This window comes from Dromiciops gliroides, chromosome 2 (genome assembly GCF_019393635.1).
Source record: "Dromiciops gliroides isolate mDroGli1 chromosome 2, mDroGli1.pri, whole genome shotgun sequence".
NCBI lineage: Eukaryota > Metazoa > Chordata > Mammalia > Microbiotheria > Microbiotheriidae > Dromiciops > Dromiciops gliroides.
This window is the reverse complement of record NC_057862.1, coordinates 31,351,367-31,373,235: the sequence shown is the minus strand read 5'-3', so window position 1 is coordinate 31,373,235 and position 21,869 is coordinate 31,351,367. Positions and strand designations below refer to the sequence as shown.

The 21,869-nt window shown below is 40.6% G+C and overlaps 1 protein-coding gene across 1 annotated transcript in view; it reads right to left on the bottom strand.

Moving 5' to 3' along the window:
- Nucleotides 1-21,869, bottom strand: part of TET1 (tet methylcytosine dioxygenase 1) — a 162,675-nt gene that overhangs the window by 66,039 nt on the left and 74,767 nt on the right. Inside the window, exons 4-5 of the mRNA XM_043984934.1 lie at nt 17,049-17,139; nt 13,502-13,595 (exon numbers count right to left, since the gene is read on the bottom strand). Of these exons, the coding sequence (XP_043840869.1) occupies nt 13,502-13,595; nt 17,049-17,139 (185 nt within the window). The remainder of the gene's footprint in view (nt 1-13,501; nt 13,596-17,048; nt 17,140-21,869) is intronic.

Sequence of the window (21,869 nt, the reverse complement as noted above, 5' to 3'; positions counted from 1 at the left end):
GAAGACAGTCACCAAATTGAATAGGGATGAATGAACATTCCTATACTTAGGTGCAAAAAACCTAACTGAGAGTAGTGGGTGAAAGCGACCTCATTTCATAACAATTCACGCTAAAAAGATAATACATTACTAATGGGCTCCAAGTCCAATGTGAATCAAGAGTGTGATGTGGTTTCTAAAAAAAGTTAAAGCTATTTTAAAAAGACTGTGGTAAAAGAATGGTATCCAGCACAAGCGAGATAATATTCCCACCATGCATTGGACTTATTTCCACATCTAGAGTGTTATATGAAACTAGATGCCCCTTCTTAAAGGAGAGGCTTCAAATGTGACCATAATTGAATCATCCCCAGAGTAGGGGGATGGATGAGAATGGGCAACCAGTCTGTTGTCAGGACCTGTCAGAAATGGCTGAAAGAAATGTTTAGCCCCAGAGAAGACACAGAAGCTGGAAGGACAGGACAGTTTTTTTCAGGTATCTGTCACACAGAAGAGAAAAGCAATTCTCTGTTGTTCCACAGAAAGGAATTAGGACCAAAGGGCAAAAGCTCTAAGGCTACTCAGTATAGGAAGAAAAATACCCCACCTTGCTAACAGTTAAAGATATTTTTTAAATGGAGCTTGCTCTTTGTTACTGAACATATTTAAGTGAATGGCCAAATGACTAACTTTGGGAAATATTGTAAGATTAAACATTTAAAAGAGGTAATAGGCTAAATTGCAACCTAAAATTCCCAAGGTCCTAGACATTGTTCTTCTTGTCTTTGCTATTGCTTTTTTTTTTGGGGGGGGGGGGAAGCAGTGAGGGTTAAGTGACTTTCCCAGGGTCACCCAGCTAGTAAGTGTCAAGTGTCTGAGGCTGGATTTGAACTCAGGCCCTCCTGAATCCAGGGCCAGTGTTTATGCACTGTGCCACTTAGCTGCCCTATTGCTTTTCTTTTTTCCCCTTTTCCTGTGCTTAGACCATAGCTTGATCAATGGAACATACAGAAATAATGGGTCTTAATACTTCCAGTCATGAATAGGTGGGGGAAAAAATAAAGAGGTCACCAATTCCTATCCTAAAGACTGAGTAGAACTTATAGGAGCAAAAGACCTGGGTTTGAATGGTGACTTCTCAATTTATTACCTATGTCACTTTAGAAAAATGACTTAACCTCTCTGGGACTTGAGTTCCCCATCTGGAGATTGAGGGGATTGGCCTTGTTGATGGAGAAAGTCCCCTTCTAGCTCTAAATTCCAGGAATCACTTCAGCTCTCGATCTCAATCAGAATTTCCTAAGGTAGCTGTCCCAAAGTTCTGCTGCCTTTTAAGCTAGAGCAATTTGGGCTTAGCTGCTTGGTCTTTTCCAGCTTGGCCAGAGGGGTCTGTCTCACCAGTCTTTCAAAAATGTTCTCTAATTATATTTTCTTTTCTCTTTACCATGGCCTTATCGGGAGGGAACTTTTTATTTCCATAGGGTGGTGATTTTGCAAAGCAGACAGGAACGTCTCAGTTTCCTTTCATTTACCCTGGATAGAGCTGGTAGATACATAATTGTTTGCAATCCCCAATTAAAATGAGTTCCTTGATGGCAAGGGCTATTTTTGCCATTCGTTTTATCCCCAGTGCTTATTCAACCCAGAGTCTGCTGCCTAGGAAATGCTTAATAAATGTTTGTTGACTTAATTCCAACTTGTAGCACAAGACGTGTTCCTGGGGGACACAGAGAGACTAGCCCAATGCTCTTGGGATTGGTAAGAACCCTAGAAGTACACAAAAATGGAGACACAGGAAGGTCATCTGCAGACAACTGTGATTTAGGGAGGATCTGACAAGTTTCAAGTTTGGAGTAAATAAAAGAACTGTCAGAGAGGGGATGCTGACTACAGAGTAAGTGGCTTTAGATCCTCCAGTCCTAGGTTTTTACTTTCTGCCTAGACATTGGTTTACATGGGATTCCTGGACCCTCCCTATCATACTTCAGGTTCTCTGAGGACAAGAATGATTTCTTACGCATCTTTGAAACTCTCCCTTGTAGATACCCAGTGCTTCTTTTATGCAAGACAGTGTGTAATGTTTGTGGAATTGATCATCAGTGTCTAGAAAGGAGCAACTGCTGCAGATCAGGAATTTTGAGGAGACTCCAAATGCCATCAGATCTAGTAACTGGACAGATATGGCTAGAGCCCCAGTCACAGATTCTACAGGAAACAATTCAAAATATATTAGCAAGAAGGAGGAAGAGAAGTTGGAACACAATTTTTTTTAAAAAATTGATGTTAAAATTTGTTTTTACATATATTTTGGAAAATAAAATTCTATTCAAAATATATTAGCAAACAACAACCCCCCCCCCAATATGGGGGAAGGGAGGACAATAAGCATTTATATAGCGACCCCTACATGTCAACTACTGTGCTGATCACTTTACAATTATTATTGAATTTAATGTAGTGAATATATATTCCAATAGTCATTCTAATCCCACAGTTGGCCGAGAACCATCAGAGCACTCCATACCTCTGTAGAAAGTAATTGCCCAAGGGCGCAGCTAGGTGGCGCAGTGGATAAAGCACCGGCCCTGGATTCAGGAGTTCCTGAGTTCAAATCTGACCTCAGACACTTGACACTTACTGGCTGTGTGACCCTGGGCAAGTCACTTAACTTCCATTGCCCCACCAAAAAAAAAAAAGTGATTGAGAAAGTAATTGCCAGGTTGTTAGAAGAGAATACAAGCTTTAAAATACTTATCAAGTTGCCCAAACAGACATATACAGGGTCCTTACTCAGAAGACTATTGCTGGCTTCTTGAACACTGATGGATGGATGGATGAATAGAAGGAAAGGAGAAAGGGAGGAAAGGAGGGAGAACTGAAATATTTGAGGAGGAAACTGAAGGAAACTGTCAGACACTGTGCTAAGTATTTTGCAAATATCATCTCATTTGGGATGCTGATTGGACCATACTATTTCTTTTGTTTTGGGTACTGTTGTTTTTCTTTTTTTGAGGTTTTTCCTTTTTGTTCTGATTCTTCTCTTATAACATGACTAAAGCAGAAATATGTTTAATGTTGTTATTATATATATATATATATATATATAACCTATATCAGATTACCTGCTGTCTAGGGGAGGGGGAAGGGAGGGAGAAAAAATTGAAATTGGAAATCTTACCTAAACAAATGCTGAAAACTTAAATAAATTAATGAATGAATGAATAAAAGAAGAAAACAAATATCATCTCATTTGATCCTCACAACTGCCCTAGGAAGTAGGTACTGTTATTATCCCCACTTTTCTGATGAGGAAACTGAGGCAAAGAGAGGTTAAGTGACTTGCTCAGGGTCACATAGCTAGTTAAATGTCTGAGGTTAGATTTGGTTTTGTTTTTGTGAGGCAGTTGGGGTTAAGTGACTTGCCCAGGGTCACATAGCTAGTAAGTGTTAAGTGTCTGAGGCCGGATTTGAACTCAGGTACTCCTGACTCCAGGGTCGGTGCTCTATCCACTGCGCCACCTAGCTGCCCCTTGAGGTTAGATTGGAACTTAACTCTTCCTGACTCCAGGTCCAGCTCTCTGCCCAACTCAGAATCTAGCTGCCTTGGATAGAAAGAAAAAAATAAAAGTTATTTAAATTGAGGTGTGGAAGTCAAGCATCTATAAAGGAAAAAGGAAAAAGTGCTACTGAAGCTTCATAAAGGTGGGGACTGCCAGCACATGTAACTATCTAATTTTCACAAATACTAGACCAGATAACCTCCAAATGATTTCCATGGATACTGAAATTCATAAAGGTCATTTTTTCCCCCCTCTTTGGAGGAGGATGGGCAATGGAAGGGACCAGATTTACTTTCCTAGCCATGTTATGTTTGATCGAGGATCGCAAGTTCTACTACTGAGCTCATGTGAAACTTTGGGCAAATTCCCTGACATCTTTGGGACTCAGCTGGGAGGTGAAGAGGCTGGATTAGATTATCTCTTAGGTCACTTCGAAATTTCAGTCTTATGAAACTGAGGCTCACTCTGTAAGTCAGCAAGCATTTATTAAGCAGCAGGTGTTGTGCTGCTGCTAAAAATGCAAAGAATGAAATCATTAATCCCTTAGCCCAAGGAGTGTCTTTCTCAAGGTCACAGAGGCTGCAGCACTGGCAACCAAACTCAGATTTCCTGCGTCCAAGTCCTGTGTGCTTTCTTCTCTTTGGTACTGCCTATAATGAAGAGGGTAAGAAAAAAAGGACCGCATGCCTACAGCCAGGTTTGGTGACCCACAGACTAAATGATCTTTAAGTAATGCCTGGAAGCTCTCAAATTTCAGGGTTCAGAATAGAATCATCATCAATCCTTGTGACGGGCCTTGGATATAACAGCTCCATCATAATAAATAATTTACACTCAACATCACTCAAACTCTAGGATATCTAACATAATCTTTTCATCATGTCAATTTTCCAGGAAACCTAGGGAGTCCATCCTTGTTTTTGATATTGAAATTGCATTCATCAGCCTGGCATTCTTGACTCCTGTATATTTCCAAATTAAATGAGGATTTCTCCTCCACGTGGGTCCCTCCATTCCTCCCGGCTGGTATTCCTACGATCTCTTCCGTTGCTTTAGGGGCCAGAAAGGGTCATTTTGTCCACAGTTTTTCCTTCAGACAAGGCTAGAGCTAATGCTGTCAGTTTTAAGGCCTATATACCTGGTCGTTCAACTCCATCTGTCCATCCTGTGAGTATGTCTTGTCCTAGAAAGTCCAGTGACGATCTCTCCTCCATTATTTGGAGACTTTTCATAGTACCATGAAAACTGCAGCAGCCGCCGCCTGCTCTCAGGTGGAGACAGTCCCATCAACACTTAGAATGATGATGATGGCATTTATATAACATTTTAAAGTTTGTAAAGCACTTGCACATGTGTATAAACACATAGATTTTTTGTATATGTGTACATGTGTGTATAAATATATATGCGCCCATATGTGCCCATATATATAACTATACATACACACACATATAGGATTTCTGTCTAAGTCTGGATTTGAACTGAGGTCTTCCTGACTCCGAGTCCGGTGCTCTATACACTGTGCCATTTAGCTGCCTTCCTCTTCAGCTTCCAGTCTTACAGGGGCTCAGAGAGGTTAAGGAGCTTGCCTGGGGTTACCCAGCCAATAGGTGTTAAAGCTAGGATGTGAACCTAGGGTTTCATAATTACAAGGTCACCCCCTGTAGAGTAATACACGTGACCTTTCCAAAAACACATGACACTATACAAAGCATACATATGTAATATATATTTCAAATACTATATTATTATAGAATAGTACAGTATCACTACTCAAAATATAAAAGTGTTATCAGTAATATAGTCCTATCCAAGCACACTAAGTCCTGGGTCAAATCTAGAAGGCTACCCAGGAATGACAACAATGACACAAATATACCCACAAAAACGCAAAAGAGACTCTCACTCTTAAACTACCATATGGGTAATTTTTTTTAAAGCAAAGTCTAGCTTAGTTCAGTGGGTTAAGGGGCAGGTTAGGGTTCAGGAATTATAAATCTGAAACCTGATTCTGCCAACAGCTCCCTGTGGGACTTCCCAAAAGTCACATGGGTTTTCTGTACCTAGTTTCTTTCCCTTTCCATCTAAAGAAGACATCAAAGCTGCACGGTATTTGTGGCCTAACCAGTGGAAATGATTGTAGTATATTTGGGAGGGAAAAGTGCTGAGCAAGAGCCCAATTAAAATGAGCAGAAGCGAGCTGCTGGGCAAAGCATTTGGCCTACAGAAGAGCGCTGCTCTCAGGCTCCTCGAGGCTCTTGTCATCTCAGGAAAAGTACCTTTGGGAATCTTTAATGGGAGCAATTAGTCTGGGCCTCAGCTTTACATCTGCTCTGGAAGGCGCCGTTGACAAACGCATGATTTGTCCCCAAACCTCACATCTGATGCTCTGTTTATGCAAGGGTAAATGTTTCTTGGAAATCTTGGTTGTAATTAGAGGTGGCTCAGCCTCCGAGCTGGGCTTGGAGGACCCCCCACAGCAGAGGCCTCTTCAGGTATCTAGATGGAGATGCCAGATTCTCTTGTCATTGCTTCCCTCCGGCTGGCTACTAACCACCCCATGCTGCGAGACTCCTGTTTGTGTAGTACCCAGTTTGCCACAGAACTGATTAAAGCAACTGACACAGGGCTGTGAGTAACCAATACACTTAACTATCCCAGGGATACTTAGTGGCAGAAGAAGAGCTTTTAAAATCCAGGCAGAGACTAGAATGTGTCTTGTCAAACTGGTATACTTACTCTTCCAAGTGGAACTTGCCACTCATCTCCTGACTGCTTGACTTTGCAAGGGAAAAGGAAAGGGCATAAACATTTATAAATTGCCTACTATGTGCCAAGTACTGTGTTAAGAGCTTTACAATTATCTCCTTTGATCCTCACAACCACCCCAGGAGAGAGGTGCTATTATTGTCCCCTTTTACAACCAAGGAAATTGAGGCAAACAGCAGTGAAGTGACTTGCCTGGGGTCACACAGCAAGGAAGGTGGGAGGGCAAATGCAATCTCGGATCTTCCTGACTCCAGACCTGGTACTCTATCCCCTGTGCCACCTTGATGCTTCCACAGTCTGTTTCCCCACACTCCTTCATAGACTTCATACGTTCCTACAAAATTCAGCACTTCTGTCAACTCCTGAGAGGTCTTTTCTGATTTCACTTAGGTATTTCGTCTCTATCCCTCTTAAAATAATCATGTATAAGGGGGCAGCTAGGTGGCATAGTGGATAAAGCACCGGTCCTGGATTCAGGAGGACCTGAGTTCAAATCCAGCTTCAGACATCTGACACAAACTAGCTGTGTGACCCTGGGCAAGTCACTTAACTCTCATTGCCCCTTGAAAAAAAATCATGTATGAACTCATCGGAGGACATGCTGCATTCCCCTCTTCCTCCCTTTGAACTTGAAGCAATTTGAGGGAACCTCTTTTGCCTGGTGACCTCACACACCATCCCTTTATGTAACGTAGCAAGGCTTACAAAAGGCTTGGGCTGAATGTGGGAGCATTTTCCAGCTGGGCACCTTTGGGTGTTCATAGCCTTTTCTAGATGGTATGCCCAGCTCCTTCACCAACTCCAATGGAACAAATGAGAAGACCTGGGATCTATAAAGGGAGATATCTATAAATGGAATCAATATGTTCAAACTTCTTTTTAAATTCTGCTTCCCCAAAGGCATGGGAAAGAACCAAGTAACTGGTGGCTGATTAATAATAAACACCCATCTACAAATGAACAATATATCATGGATCAACAAAAGAATTCAACTTGAGCTGATTATTGGTCTTCCTATGATTTCTCATTGATAAATTTTATTTTAATCCAATGCAATAAATAAACATTCATTAAACACCTACAAGGTACAAGACCCTCCCTGGAGAAGATCAAAAGACAGATACACCATAGACTCAATTTTCAAGGAGTTTACAAACTAATGTAGGGAAGGAGGGAGGAGGAAGACACATGGACAGAAACAAGAAGTTTTCAGAGGAATTCTTTTTTTTTTTTTTTTTTTGCGGGGCAATGGGGGTAAAGTGACTTGCCCAGGGTCACACAGCTAGTAAGTGTCAAGTATCTGAGACCGGATTTGAACTCAGGTACTCCTGAATTCAGGGCCGGTGCTTTATCCACTGCGCCACCTAGCCGCCCCTTTCAGAGGAATTCTAAGCTATATATAGTCATATGAAAAAATGCTCTAAACCACTAATAATTAGAAAACTGCAAATTAAAATAACTGAGGTACCACCTCACACCTATAGATTGGCTAATATGATAGAAGAGGAAAATGACATGTCAGAGTGGGTGTGGGAAAATTGGGAAACTAATTGGGGCACTGTAGGTAGAGTTGAAAACTGATCCAACCATTCTGGGGAACAATTTGGAACTGTGCCCAAAAGGCTATCAAACTGTGCATGCCGAAAAGGAAAAAGACATATATGTATAAAAATATTTATAGGAACTATTTTTGTGATGGCAAAAAATTGCAAATTGAGGGAATGCCTATCAATTAGGGGATGGATGAATAAGTTGTGGTATATGATTATGATGGAATAGTATTGTGCTCTAAGAAATGATGAGCAAGGGACAGCTAGGTAGTACAGTGGATAAAGCACCTGGACCTGGATTCAGGAGGACCTGAGTTCAAATGTGACCTCAGGTACTTGACACTAGCTGTGTGACCATGGGCAAATCACTTGATCCTCATTGCCCCGCAAGAAAAAGGGGGAAAAAAAAGAAATGATGAGCAGGATGATTTCAGAAAAGCCTAGAAAGACTTACATGAACTGATACAAAGTGAAATGAGCAGAACCAGGAAAACATTGTACACAATAGTGGCAGTATTATACAATGATCAACAGTAAATGACTTAGCTATTCTCAGCAACACAATGATCCAAGACAATTCCAAAAGATTTATGATGAAAAATGCTATTCACCTCCAGAGAAAGAACTGACTGCCTCTGCATTTCTTTTTTATTTTTTCCTTTTTTTTTTCCCCAAGGTAAAGGACTGCATTTCGAAGCATACTATTTTTCACTTAATTTTTTTCATGGGTTTTCTTTTTTGCTCTGTGTCTTCTTTCACAACATGACTCATACGGAAATATGTTTTGCATGACTGCACATGTATAACCTATATCAAATTACTTACCATATCAGGGAAGGGGGACATCGGAGAGGGAGGGAGAACATTTGGAAGTCAAATTTTTAAAAAAAAATTAATGTTAAAAATTAGTTTTACATGTAATTGGGGGGAAATAAACTATTATTTAAAAAAAATATTCATGGACATAGTCTTCTAATCTAGCCTAAGTACCTCTACAAATCCAGAGCATTTCTAAGAAAAGTGCCCTTCAGTTCTCAGTATGCAAACCTGACTACAGCGGCATCAGATTGCTTTTAAATCAGCCATTAATTTTAGTCTGAACAATGACCACAGACCTGTTCGAAACTTATGCCAGGGGATTATGTGTGAAATTGTATACTCCAAATCCCATAATTCATAGCACAACCCAAAGGTACCTGGGGAGAGATGGATTAGGGGACCAGGGTAGTAAAATATTGTGAAGTAAAAGGAATGGAATATCTAAGGAGGGGAGTCAGGTTATCTCATTCATTCCTTCATACCCTGAAATATCCTCAGCTGATGTTTGCCAATGTAGCAGGAAATGCTTATAGATAACTTCCACTGTAATATGCCACCAACAAATCACCCCTAGTACAAAGATGAAGTGTGGGAACCCCTTTTATTTAAATTTAACAGTTAGCCTGGATGGAATCCTCAGACCAAACTCCTCAGAATGCTCTCTGGGATCCTGGGACAAAGATTCAGGAAAAAAGACTTAGGAGAACAGATATTATGAGTGTTTTCAAAATATTTGTAAATCGACTTGTGGGAGAGAATAGATTTATTTTGTGTAGCTTTAGAAGGCACAGATGCAACCAATGGCTGGGAGTTCCAGTGACACAGATTTCTAGCTCAATATAATGACACACGAAAGAGAAGTATGATTCACCAATGGAAGGGACATAAGTGCCCCATTGCTGGCCATGTTCCAGCAGCAGCAGCCAGATGACCATCTGTCAGAAAGGTGGGAGAAGAATTCCAGCACTGCAGAAGTCTGGACTAAATGACATCCAATATTCTTTCCAAAACAAAGACCCTATAAAAATAATCCAGGCTCACCAACTACTTTGTATATTTCATCTATGTTCCAAATATTCATAGAATATTTGCTCTTTTATTAGCAATGCCTTGTTTATGCCTGTCTTTGTACCCTCAGCACTTAGCACAATGCCTGACACATGGTAAGTGTTTATTAAATGCTTATTGACAGTAAGCCACTATTATTACTGTCTCTTTACTAATATATATACCTTTAGTTCTTTCTCTTTAAAAATAATTATATACAAGTATTAATAATTTTTTTAAATGTTATTTTTTTTGTGAGGCAATGAAGGTTAAGTGTCTTGCCCAGGGTCACACAGCTCATAAGTATCAAGTGTCTGAGGCCATATTTCAACTCAGGTCCTCCTGAATCTAGGGCTGGTGCTTTATGCACTGCGCCACCTACCTGCCCCTTGATTATACACAAGTATTAAACACAAACATAATTATTTATGGAGAGACAGTATGGCATAATGACTAAGGCTCGAGCCTAGAAGCAAGAAGACCTAGGGGTTCAAGACTTGCCTCTAATGAATGCTAGCTGTGTAACCCTGGGCAAGTTACTTAACCTCTTATTGCTCTAGACAGGTCACAGAAAGTGCTGGCCTGCATGGGTAGAGTTTCCTTTCTCAGGAGTTCCCTTTATCCAGTGAAATCCAATGAATGAATGAATGTCAATATATAAAATATCAAAGATTTTTAGTTAATCCCTCTAAGCACCTGGATACTTTGTCCCTTCATTCTCATACATTTTTCCTACTTTATAGTCATTCTTAATATACACCCTCCTCTTTTGGTTCTGGTTGTTTTTTGTTTTTTGTTTTTTAATTTTGCATTATCTTACAAAGTTCTTTCCATGCTTTTAAAATATTTATCTCATGCTTTGCAGAGGCAGCTAGGTGGCACAGTGGCTAAAGCACTGGCCCTGGAGTAGTCAGGAGGACCTGAGTTCAAATCTCACCTCAAACACTTACCAACTCTGTGACCCTGGGCAAGTCATTTAACCCAATTGCCTCATACATCCAGGTCTATCTCAAATTGTCCCGATGTATATCTTGCCACTGGACCCAGATGGCTCTGGAGGAGAGTGAGATTGGTGACCTTGCACAACCTTCCCTCAATCCAATTCAGTGCAAGTCATAAAATCAACCTGTTGTCAAGGTCTTCTTTGAGAATAAAGGACCACCACCACCACCACCATCAATCTCATGCCTTGTACATCGGAATTGCATTATTGTATTCCATTATATTAACATACACAATTTATTTAACCATTTCCCTCACTCAATAGTTAGGTTGATTCCAATTTTCTACAATAAAAACTGATATTTCTATGACAATCTCTCAATAGTTCTGTCTAGTTTGGTTCAATAATGTTTCTGGGTCATATTCTGAATAATGGAATTATTGAGTCATAAGAGTATTTTAAAAAAATTTCTCCTATATACTAAGGATTTTGCAAAAAGATTCTACTAGTTTACAATTCCACCATCAACCCTGCCATCTCTAATTCAGTCCCAAATCCTTTTAGAAAACATTAAGCTCATTAGCAGAAGTTCTAATTATGTCCTTCCCCTTCTAAGGGCCTCCATTAGCTCTCCCTGTCACTGGGCACCAGAAAACCTCTTCCATCTGGTCTTTATTCCCTGGCGTACAGCCTCTACCTAGAAAAGTGCCTCCTGCGTTCTTAATGTCTGCCCAATAAATTCCCAGCTGAACCTTGCCTATAGGTCTGGAAATTATTCATAGATTAAGCATACACTCGAAATGTCAATGAATGTCAGGAAGGCTGTATGATATATAGAAAGGACCAGATGGGTGTAAAAAGACTTGGAATCCAGTCTTGAGTGCCCCACATACAAACTGTATGACCATGGGCCAATTTCTTGTCCTTTCTGAGACTGCTTGCCCATCTGTGTCAAGAAGGTGTATGTTGGACTTTGAATAGCAAAAGAAATAATGCAAGCCAAAGGATTTTTTAACCAGAGTGACAAATATAAGCTATTTTACAAATATCGATGACATCATTTCAAGCAAACTTGTTCCTAAATCCCTGTGATCATTCCACTCCCTGTAGTCTCCCATGTTGTCACACCTGCCCGTTATAACCTCTAATCTATTGTCTACCAAGTTTGTTGCAAGCATCTTCCCAACACAGCTGTAGAACATCACATATACTTTTGGAATATTTTGATGGACTGACTGGTTTTGCTGATTCCTTTTTTTCTTCTTCCTCTTTTTCTTTAATATATATATATCTTTGTTATGTGGCATGGCTCTCTGTGAGAGGAGAGGGAAAGGAATTCAGGGGAAAATTTAAATGATATATAACAAAAAAGAGCCATAAAAATTAATTCTGAAAAAATACTTTCTCATTCAGGAAGCTTTCCCAGACTAGGCATGAAGAATGAGGACTGTCACTACCTATTCTCTCTACAATTCTTAGAGGTTCCCATATTACCTACCCTATCAAACTAAGCATTAAAATTGAACAAATCTGGGAAATTGAAAGGGAAACAAATTGATGAGCACAACCTACATGTAATAAAGCCACATGTATACAGAGTGTATGCATTAAATCATGGTGTTTACAATCTCTCAGAGGATCCAGGGCACCCAGAGGGTCATCCTGAGTCTCGTACATAAAGGCTCAATTTTTAAACAAATCAAAATCATAGAATCACATAATGTTAGCTTTAAAATGGGCATCTTAGAGTCATTTAAACTCCTCATGTTAGAGAGGAGGAAAGTATAAGAAATTAAATGATTTGTTGTTGATATCATTGTTGTTGTTGTACTCATAACGGAACCTTCATGACCCAATTTGGGGTTTTCTTGGCAAAGATTCTGGAGTGATTTGCAATTTCCTTCTCTAGTGGAGCCAGTAGATTCATTTTGACCAGCAATCAAAGCTTAAGTGACTTGACCAGGGTCACAGAGGTAGGAAGTGTTTAAGGCTGGATTTGAACTCATGTCTTCCTGACTCCAGGTCCACTGCTTTATCCACTGACCACCAACTGCTTCTAAATGATTTGTAGAAGGCTGCGCAGTTAGTTCCACAGCAGAGCTGGATCTCCTGATATCCACGACATTACTATTTCCCTCACCAGGAATCAATCTGTCCTAGTCAAAGTGTTACACCCTGAACTTTAGACTTCCGGGGGTCACAGCCACATTCACAAAACCACAACTTCACAAACTAGCTCCCTATATGATATTCCTTTCAGGTGCTTATTCCCCTTCACCTGTGGATTCTGTTACCCTCAAGCCATCATTAACACAATGAGAAAATCCTTCAAGCATTTCAAGCCAACCCCCCACCTCTAGGAGAGAACCCCTAGGGCAGGTCTCCTCCAAGGGTAGCTACTCAGTTCTGTTTTGATGGACACTTTGATTTCATAAGACTTTTAAACACCCCTGGCCTGGCTGCTGTTGCTTCTTGAAAACCTGACCCTAATCCGAAGTCCTACAAGCACAAGGGGAGATGAAAAGAGATTTCCTTGACTTTTGACCAACAAGAACCTTTCGTCACAATAGCACAGTGAATCCACTTTATGCCTAAGGAAATGGAGGCTCAAGGAAGCAAAGTTATTTGCCCCTCGTTGCACAGTGAGACATGAACCCCCATCTCCTGCTTCCTGAGTCCCTTCCAACTTTGTCTCACTGGCCAGCATTCTAAAAGCTAGAAATACTTAGGTGTGAGTCCAAGTACCATTTGGAGGAAAATTAAAGGCGAAGACAGCACCAATCAATCCTCCCATCCTTCCCTCCCACCAAAGTGCAGCAATACCAACTACTTACCCACTTGGCAATCGGACACCCCTGAGAGCTTTTTCCTTCTTTGCCTGTATATACGACGACTTCTATCCTAATCGCTCTTCCTTTTTCACCATATCTGAATAAAAAAAAAATTGGAAGAAGAAACCTGATGCAGGACTCTCTGAAATGCACAACTCCTCAACTGAATATGAGTCAGGCTTAATCAGAATTATAACTAATAACTTGTGCACTCAGGGCAAGCAGCACAAAATGCCCAGAGCAAAGAGGATCAAATGGGTCCTCAGTTAACTTGAAGTGGAGAGGGGGAGAGAGGCAAAGAGAGGGAGAGAGGGAAGGAGAGAGAGGGAAGGAGAGAGGGGGGAGAGAGACAGAAGACAGAGATAGGGGGCAGAGAGAGGAAAAGAGAGAGGAGGGGGAAAAGGAGAGGAGAGGAGGGGAGAGAGAGGGAGGGAAAGAGAGACAGAGTCACCCCATGAGGGTCTTTGAAGCTACCATGATGAGGCGAGGAAGCACATCAGACTAGGCCAGGGAAGAATTCACCTGCAGTGCTGTGATGGGGAGGGGAATAAAAGGACAGAAGGAGGGGAAGAGGCTGCCAAGTGATGCTTTGGTCATTTAAGTAGTTATTCTTGGTAACCAAGTGCTAAGCTCATTTATTTCTGTAGTGATGAAGGACTCAAAACACTGTCAGAACCCCTTCTAAATTTCAGAGCCTCGGGACAAGGTCCCAGTTACCAAATCTTAGTTCAAGTTGAATAACAAAAATTTTGAGGATGGAGCAAAACTGGGAAATTGAGTAGAGTTCTAGTATATATATATATATATATATTTTTTCAGGGCAATGAGGGTTAAGTGACTTGCCCAGGGTCACACAGCTAGTAAGTGTCAAGCGTCTGAGGCTGGATTTGAACTCAGGTTGTCCTGAATCCAGGGCTGATGCTTTATCCACTGTGCCACCTAGCTGCCCTAGAATATATTATTAAAGAAATGCCCAACTGAACAAGTAGCCAATGAAGAGGTGATCACAAGGTTAATATGTATTGTATTATCAAGAAATTATTATACCAGATGAATCTTATTTCCTTATTTGATAGGTTTACTAGACAGGGAATGCTCCAGAGCAGGTGTTTTTAGTCTGTTTTAATGTGTCCTGGACCCCTTGGAGAGTCAGTGTGGTGAAGTTGCTGGCCCCTTTCACAGAATTATATTTTCAAATAATTAAAATAAATGATAAATTTCAGTTAGAGGTTAGTAAAAATGAAGATGTAGCTTTTCCCCCTTCCAAGTTCACAGACCCCTTGAAATCTACCCCCAGATCTTTTGGGGGGGGGAGGGGTCTATGAATTCTAAGGTTAAGAATCCATGGTACAGATATATTTTACATAGTTTTAGCAAAACCTCTGATGTGCTATTCTTGTGGAATACATGAGAAGATATAAACGAGATAATAAAATAGAGAGATTCAGAACTGTTCAAATGGTTGGGTCTAGAAAGAAATCCTAAATAGTTTGACCTTAACTTGAACGGAAGTGTCTTAGTGTACTCTAGGGACCAGTGCTTGGCATTGTGCTCATTAATATCTTTTTTTTGTTTTGTTTTTAGTGAGGCAATTGGGGTTAAGTGACTTGCCCAGGGTCACACAGCTAGTAAGTGTTAAGTGTCTGAGGCCAGATTTGAACTCAGGTACTCCTGACTCCAGGGCCGGTGCTCTATCCACTGCGCCACCTAGCTGCCCCTCATTAACATCTTTATCAACACCTAGTATAAAGGCACAGATAGCATGCTTAGCAAATCAGCTAATGACATAAGGCCAGGAAGAACAGAGAACATGGTGAGTGTCAGAATCAGGGCTAGAACAAGGGTTCTTAAGCTGTGAACTTTAAAAAATGTTTTTGATAACTGTTTTCCAGTAGAATTCATTTTCTTTGTCATCTCAATTATGTTATGTATTTTTAAAAAATCATACTGAAAAGAGACAAATGGGCTTCATCAGACTGACTGCCCAAGGGATCCAAGACACAAAAAAGGTGACAAACCCCTGGCTAGAACACTGACCCAAATACACTAAGATGGAATTTAATGGAGATTGGAGCGTAACAAAGCTCCCCACTTTGGTTAAAGATCAACTTCGCAGGTATGAGATACAGTAGGCATGACTAGACAGTAAATCATCTGTAAAAGATCTGTAAAAGATTCTAATGGCCTGCAAGCTCATGCAGTAGCCAAGAAAATGAACACAATCTTGGCTTACTTTAAGACAGGTGGAGTGTCCTCAGTGAGAGAATTGGTAGCTATCTTCACATATGAAAGGATTTATTCTGTTTGACCCTTCAGGGCAGAACAAGGATGAAGGGGCCAAAATGGCAAAGGAGAAAATTTGGGTCTGAGCTAAGGGAAAAGTTTCTATCAATTAGAGCCATACAAAGGTGCAATGGGTTGACTCAGGAGCCTGAGGGTTTGCCCTTAAGGCAGGCCTTCAAACAGAAGCTGGGTTACCTTCCCTGGGGGGGTTTGGAGAGGGGTTTCTGGTTCAGGCATGAGTTTTATTAGATGCTTCTGAGCTTCCTTCCAACACTGATATTCTGTGCAATTTGCAGAGATGCAAATATTTTTGTTTGCAAACTTATTTGTGGTATGAATGAAGTTGGCACAACAGCCTCCCTCTTTCCCCACAACCTTCTACCCTGGAGCTAGTGGAATGTTAGGTTGGCAAAGCAAATGTCCCATTCTTCATGGATCTCACTTTTATTCTTCCATTATATGTTTAGTCTTTAACACATTTTTAATGATGCAGATCTCCAGTGAAAGTAAAAGGAAAAGTATTAGATTCAAAGCAAGTAATATGAGATTGAAATGAAGTCGGAGTAGGCCCAGCGATTTTGCTCTGTGATTCTTTTATTAGTTCTGTTTTGTTTTTTTCAAATTAAATTTTCATTGATGTCTTTTACATCGCCCAATTGTCTCCCAGTATTCCTCCTCTTCCTCCATACAGAGAGCCACCCCATATAACAAAGAGAATTAGCTGTCTATGTTTATAAAGAATGAACAAGACCTACAATTATCCAGGGAGAATAAGCAATCGTGTAGGAACACCTGGGGGATACCACTTGACAAGCTCCCCTTTCTTATGCCCTAATTAGCACTGTATTCACAATCCTAGCATCTACTTCATTCACCTGACCAGGCTGAACAGTTACTCTCAGAATGCATTTATCTGCACTGAATCAGACCCACAGCCCAAAGATCTATGATTTCCCTGGCATGGACACCTCCTCTACCATTGGGGATTCTGACCCGCACATTTTAATAGTTCTTACTTGGCTCTGTAGCCAAAATAAACTTCATCAACCAACCTTCTGGTGATGGGGCTCACCAAACTTAGCTAGGGTAGTCTTCTACCCAAGACACATGGCCTGTCACTTGGCTCGTATCTGAAGCACTTCCCACCTGGGAGGACCATGGTGCTCAGTGGGCAATGCTTTGAAGAATCCCAAGGCCACACTGGAGTGTAAGATGTGACTCTAATGTCAGCAAATGCACAATTAAGGAATGATTTTGTTTTCCTCACCTGGCCTCCATGATTTCCCTGACAGCAGCCACACTTGGTCCTGTTCCAAGGTGTGTATAGTATGGCCCTTCATCTTTCTCTATAATTTGTTCTGTGGAAGGAATAATAATATTAAACTCAAAGATTAACAGAATTGTTCTTAACAGATGCAACTGGGGAAGCTATTTTAGCTAAATTTGGGGCAAACATTAAAGAATGTATTCAGAGGATCACAACCAGTTCTTTATAGACATTGAAACCTGTTTCTTGATCAAGCTTTGGTGACTTCTGAGATCTTGCAGGAGTCCACCAGATCAGCTAAGTTACTACCAAACTCCTGCCCTAGCCCTTCCTTATGGTGTGAAAGTGACCCTGGGTTCTTGAAGGTAACACCAATATGGTATAAGTTCTAGAAGGTCTTTGAATATACTCAACAGCCCAGTGACCGCCTGTGTGTCTGTGGTCCAAAGACATACCTCACCTACCCAGTGCAGAGAGGTTCATCATCAGGTTAGCTAAGATCTACTTAGGGTGAAAATCCCAACCCTTCTACACTGGTAGAGGGAGTGCCCATGCTAAGGAGATCATGAACCTCAAAGTACCAAGATCAATGAAAGAGGCAGCAAGATGAGAGGGGGAGTACTGGAACCTCCCTTGTCTACTCTCTTCAGCATCCTATTCCTCAAGTCCTATTTCTTCTAGGAGGCAGAAGAAGTCATCATGAATGCTTTTTAATTGATTCAGTTTTTACTGTCATCTTGATTCCATAAACTTAACAAATGTAGCAAATTTTAAATTCTACCTATGGACCAACTGTTTTTTACAGTCAATATTGAATTACCTACAGAAACAGAAGGAAGCAAGTGATGCAAGCAAAGGAAACAATGAGTAATCCAAAATCCTTTTTCTTTGGCTCCTGGAAAGCATTATCTACCAAACCCTTGGCTATCCAGAACCCTTCGGGACCAGGTCATTCACAAGATCATTGTCCCAGATTGCTGACTTCATGAGCAAGAACCCAAACTAGTTTGTTGTGCTGGTTTTGTTGGCCAGTGTTGGACATGCATTACACACATCTGCGGTCTTGCACAGAGAATAAATACTGAGTACAACTTAATGTTTTGTTGATTACTTGGGGTCATCTTCATGGTCTCAGCTTTGTTATTTGCAGTGCGATTATACACAAGTCATTTCAACTCTCTCAGACACAGTTTACTCATTTCTAAAATGAGAAGGCTGGACGAGATGATCTCTCCGGTCCTTCAGCCTTAAAACCTATAATCAATTAAGGAAGGACAACGAAGCCTTCAAGGGTTATTGAGGTCTTTAGAGCTAATTGCCTCCACAGAAAGTAGTCCCAGACTGCTTTGCTTTTGGAGTTGCATGCTTTTTAGAGATTTTTTTTCCTCCCCCATTTCCTCCCTTATCACAGTTATGGCTGTTACTTCCTATTGCTGTTGGTGTGGCTGCCTCTAATAGCACCCCTCTCATTTCCAGTTTCTAATCTGTTACAAGTTTGGAGGCAGGAGAGCCAAGCTTGTGAAGTCTATTTGTAATATGTGAGTCAAAGGGTCCTAGGGAAGTGTGAGGGGCTTAATGAGGAAGTATGAGCCATCAATTCTGGCACATGGATTTTGAGAACTCCAATTTGACTGCTCAGATGTCTCTCTTACTTTCTTCCTGTCTTTCAGTTGTGTTCTAAATAGATAAGGTAGCCAGAGCTGCCTGAGGCAGCATTAAAATTTTTGCAGTAGATTAATCTTCGTAATTATGTTTAGCTCAGACTAACATATTAAAATGAGACTGCACTCCCTTAGCACATACCAGCTGGCAAAACAAGCGACCTGAGTAGCCCTGAAACATATTGAATGGTAGAAGGCTAGTATCTTAAAGTGATTTCCCCCCCTATTTTCTGAGGCTAATTTAAGAATTGACAATAATTTGTACTTCTGTGCACACATTTCCATATTTCCTGGGTTTCTTCTCCCATGATAGAAATTCTGGATGATTAATTTACTTGGTCTCATTTGAAAGTTTCAAGAAAGACAGAAACCTGTCACCTTCAGCATGTCATTTCAACTCACTAGGAAACATATATAAATGGCAAAGTGGACAGAGCATTGGACCAAAAGTCAGAAAGAAAGACTTACTAGCTGTGTGATCCTGGGGAAGACACTTACCTAACTCTGCCTCAGTTTCCTCATCTGTAAAATGAGGACAATAATAGTGTCTACTTCCCAGGGTTGCCACCAGGATCAGATGAGATGATATTCATAAAGTGTTCTGCAAACCTTAAAGTGCCGTACAAATCCTAGTCATCATTATTATCTATGAAATGAGGAGTTGGAACTAAATGACCTTCAAGGCTCAGTCTAGCTCCAACACACTATGCTTCTGTGCTTACAAGTCCCTTCTGACTCTAACTCTGTGACTCAGATAAAATCCAGTCATCACCATCTCCTCTCTGCCACCCCATTTGAGATCCCACTGAAAGAGTCACAATGCTCTCAGTAACATGGCATCTCAAAGCATTCCCCAACTCCCTACCCAAGCTTCATGGCACCTCTTCACTCATTAGTGTTTTTCCTCTGAGAATTTAACAAGACTTCTAGTCTTAACCTCTATCAACAACAGGTGAGCTTGGCTATCTCCCTGGGCTTTCTTCAGGCTTAAGTTCCCTCCAAAAACATACAGCAGAGCCCTCTCACAGTTCCAAGGTCCCAGTACTATGGCCAAGAATGTCCTGACTTGGTAATTCATCTTCTGATGATGAGACTCTCTGATCTTATCGAGGAAAGAACTCAGATGACAGAATCATACAAATCGAACATCACTTCTACATTCAAAGCCTTTCCAGCACATGCTTAGCTGGCATAGCCATTGAAAGAACCCAGAGTTATCTCCATGCCAAAATGAGGCATCAGGAGGACTTCAATGGCAGCTCCTTAGTGATATGAATAATAATGACTCATAGGTAAAGCTTACCAGGTACTTTCCAAAGAAATTTTTTTTGCTAAGTACAGTATTTTACACTCATTTTAGAGATAAAGAAAGTGAGGCTAAAGTAAAGTAAATTGCCTGGAGTAACAGAGACAGAGAGATAGAGAGAGAGAAAGAGAGAGGGGGAGGAAGAAAGAGAGAGGGAGGGACGGAGAGGAAATAAGCCCCATTATCCTAACCATATCCAGCATTCTTTTCATCACTCTGTGATGCTGCTATTATGAAAGGAAAACACCACTAATGTACCTCAGAGAATGACCGTGCCACATAAATCACTAGCCTAGTTTAAAGCATTTTGCCAATACTTACTCATCTAATAATAATACCTTTAACCTTGGGCTGGGGGGGGGGGGTGCCCTTTTCCTCATTTTCTACCAGTACACACTATATTAGTTGTATTATGACAGATAAGGCCCTTGGGGACTGTGCCATGGGGCCACGTTAAATATAGATGAGATTTCTTTGTGATAATGAGGTCCTTCTGGTACTTGTAGTAACTGAGCACCATTGGACATAGATCTTTGTGTTTACCAAATTCTACGCTACTACTGTGATAGATGAGTCTCTTAGGTATTGCCTTCTTGGTTTAACAAAGGGAAAAGGGATTCTGTTCTATACTTTTTAAGTTGTTCTCAGGATTAATAAAACTATGTTATAACATTAAACCAGAGAGTATTAGATCTTGGTTCAAACCTACCACTTATAATCTAACCTTGGACATGTCACTTTCCCTCTCCAGGCCTCAGTTTCTACAAATGTAAGATTAGGGGGTTGCCCTAAATGAACTAAAATCAGTTCTATATCCAATGATCTTTGACATTAAATACCACTTACTTATAGGAGACCAGATTAGAGGCAGTGATCACTTTTAGTCACTCATTTTACTCATGATTCATTACATTTTCAAATGCTTTAAAAAGGGTTTGTCAGGGGCAGCTAGGTGGTGCAGTGGATAGAGCACCGGCCCTGGATTCAGGAGGGCCTGAGTTCAAATCCAGCCTCAGACACTTAACACTTACTAGCTGTGTGACCCTAGGCAAGTCACTTAACCCCAATTGCCTCACAAAAAAACAAACAAACAAACAAAGAACCAAAAAAAAAAGGGGGGGGGAGAGTTTGTCAGAGAGATCCATTCCCTCCCCCCAGTAACCCAGAAGCAGGACATCTCAGGGCTCTTCAACCCAAGATTGTGGGATTGTTGGTCTCTCAAATATCCCCTGGCCATTCCTTAATTCTAATAGTCTTTAGTCACAGAAGGCTACAAAACAATCACTCAGTCATCAGAAATGACCAAATAGATTTAAAAGTAGAGACAAACCTTAATGTGTTTTGCTTCAGCAAAATTTATTCTCACTGCTATATCTGGAGATTCAAAGTTGATTAAATAATTCAACTTGTTACAACCTAGGGATTATACTGTGTCTAATATTTTATTCCAAGCAATATTAAAATGTTCAACCTAAGGTACATTCCATATTCTCTGAAACCCTAGAAAAAGTAGGAGGAAATGAGCCCCTGTGAGGACAAGAATGCCTATTTATACATGGCTGATCCACCAATAACATATCAAAGATCATTCAAAATGTAAAGCTAGCCACTCTTCTTGATAAACTGAATAAATATAATAATGCCCATACATATTTCTATAATACATTAAGCTTTACAAAACACTTCCCTCACAAAAGCCCTGTAGGACAAATTAACCAAGGCTCAGGGAGTTTAAATGACTTGCCCAGGGTCACACAGATTGTATCTGTCAAAGTCAGAATTTGAACCCAGATCTCTTCTGACTCCAGGTATAGTGTTATTCTCATCACACCATACCTTTCCAAAAACAACAAA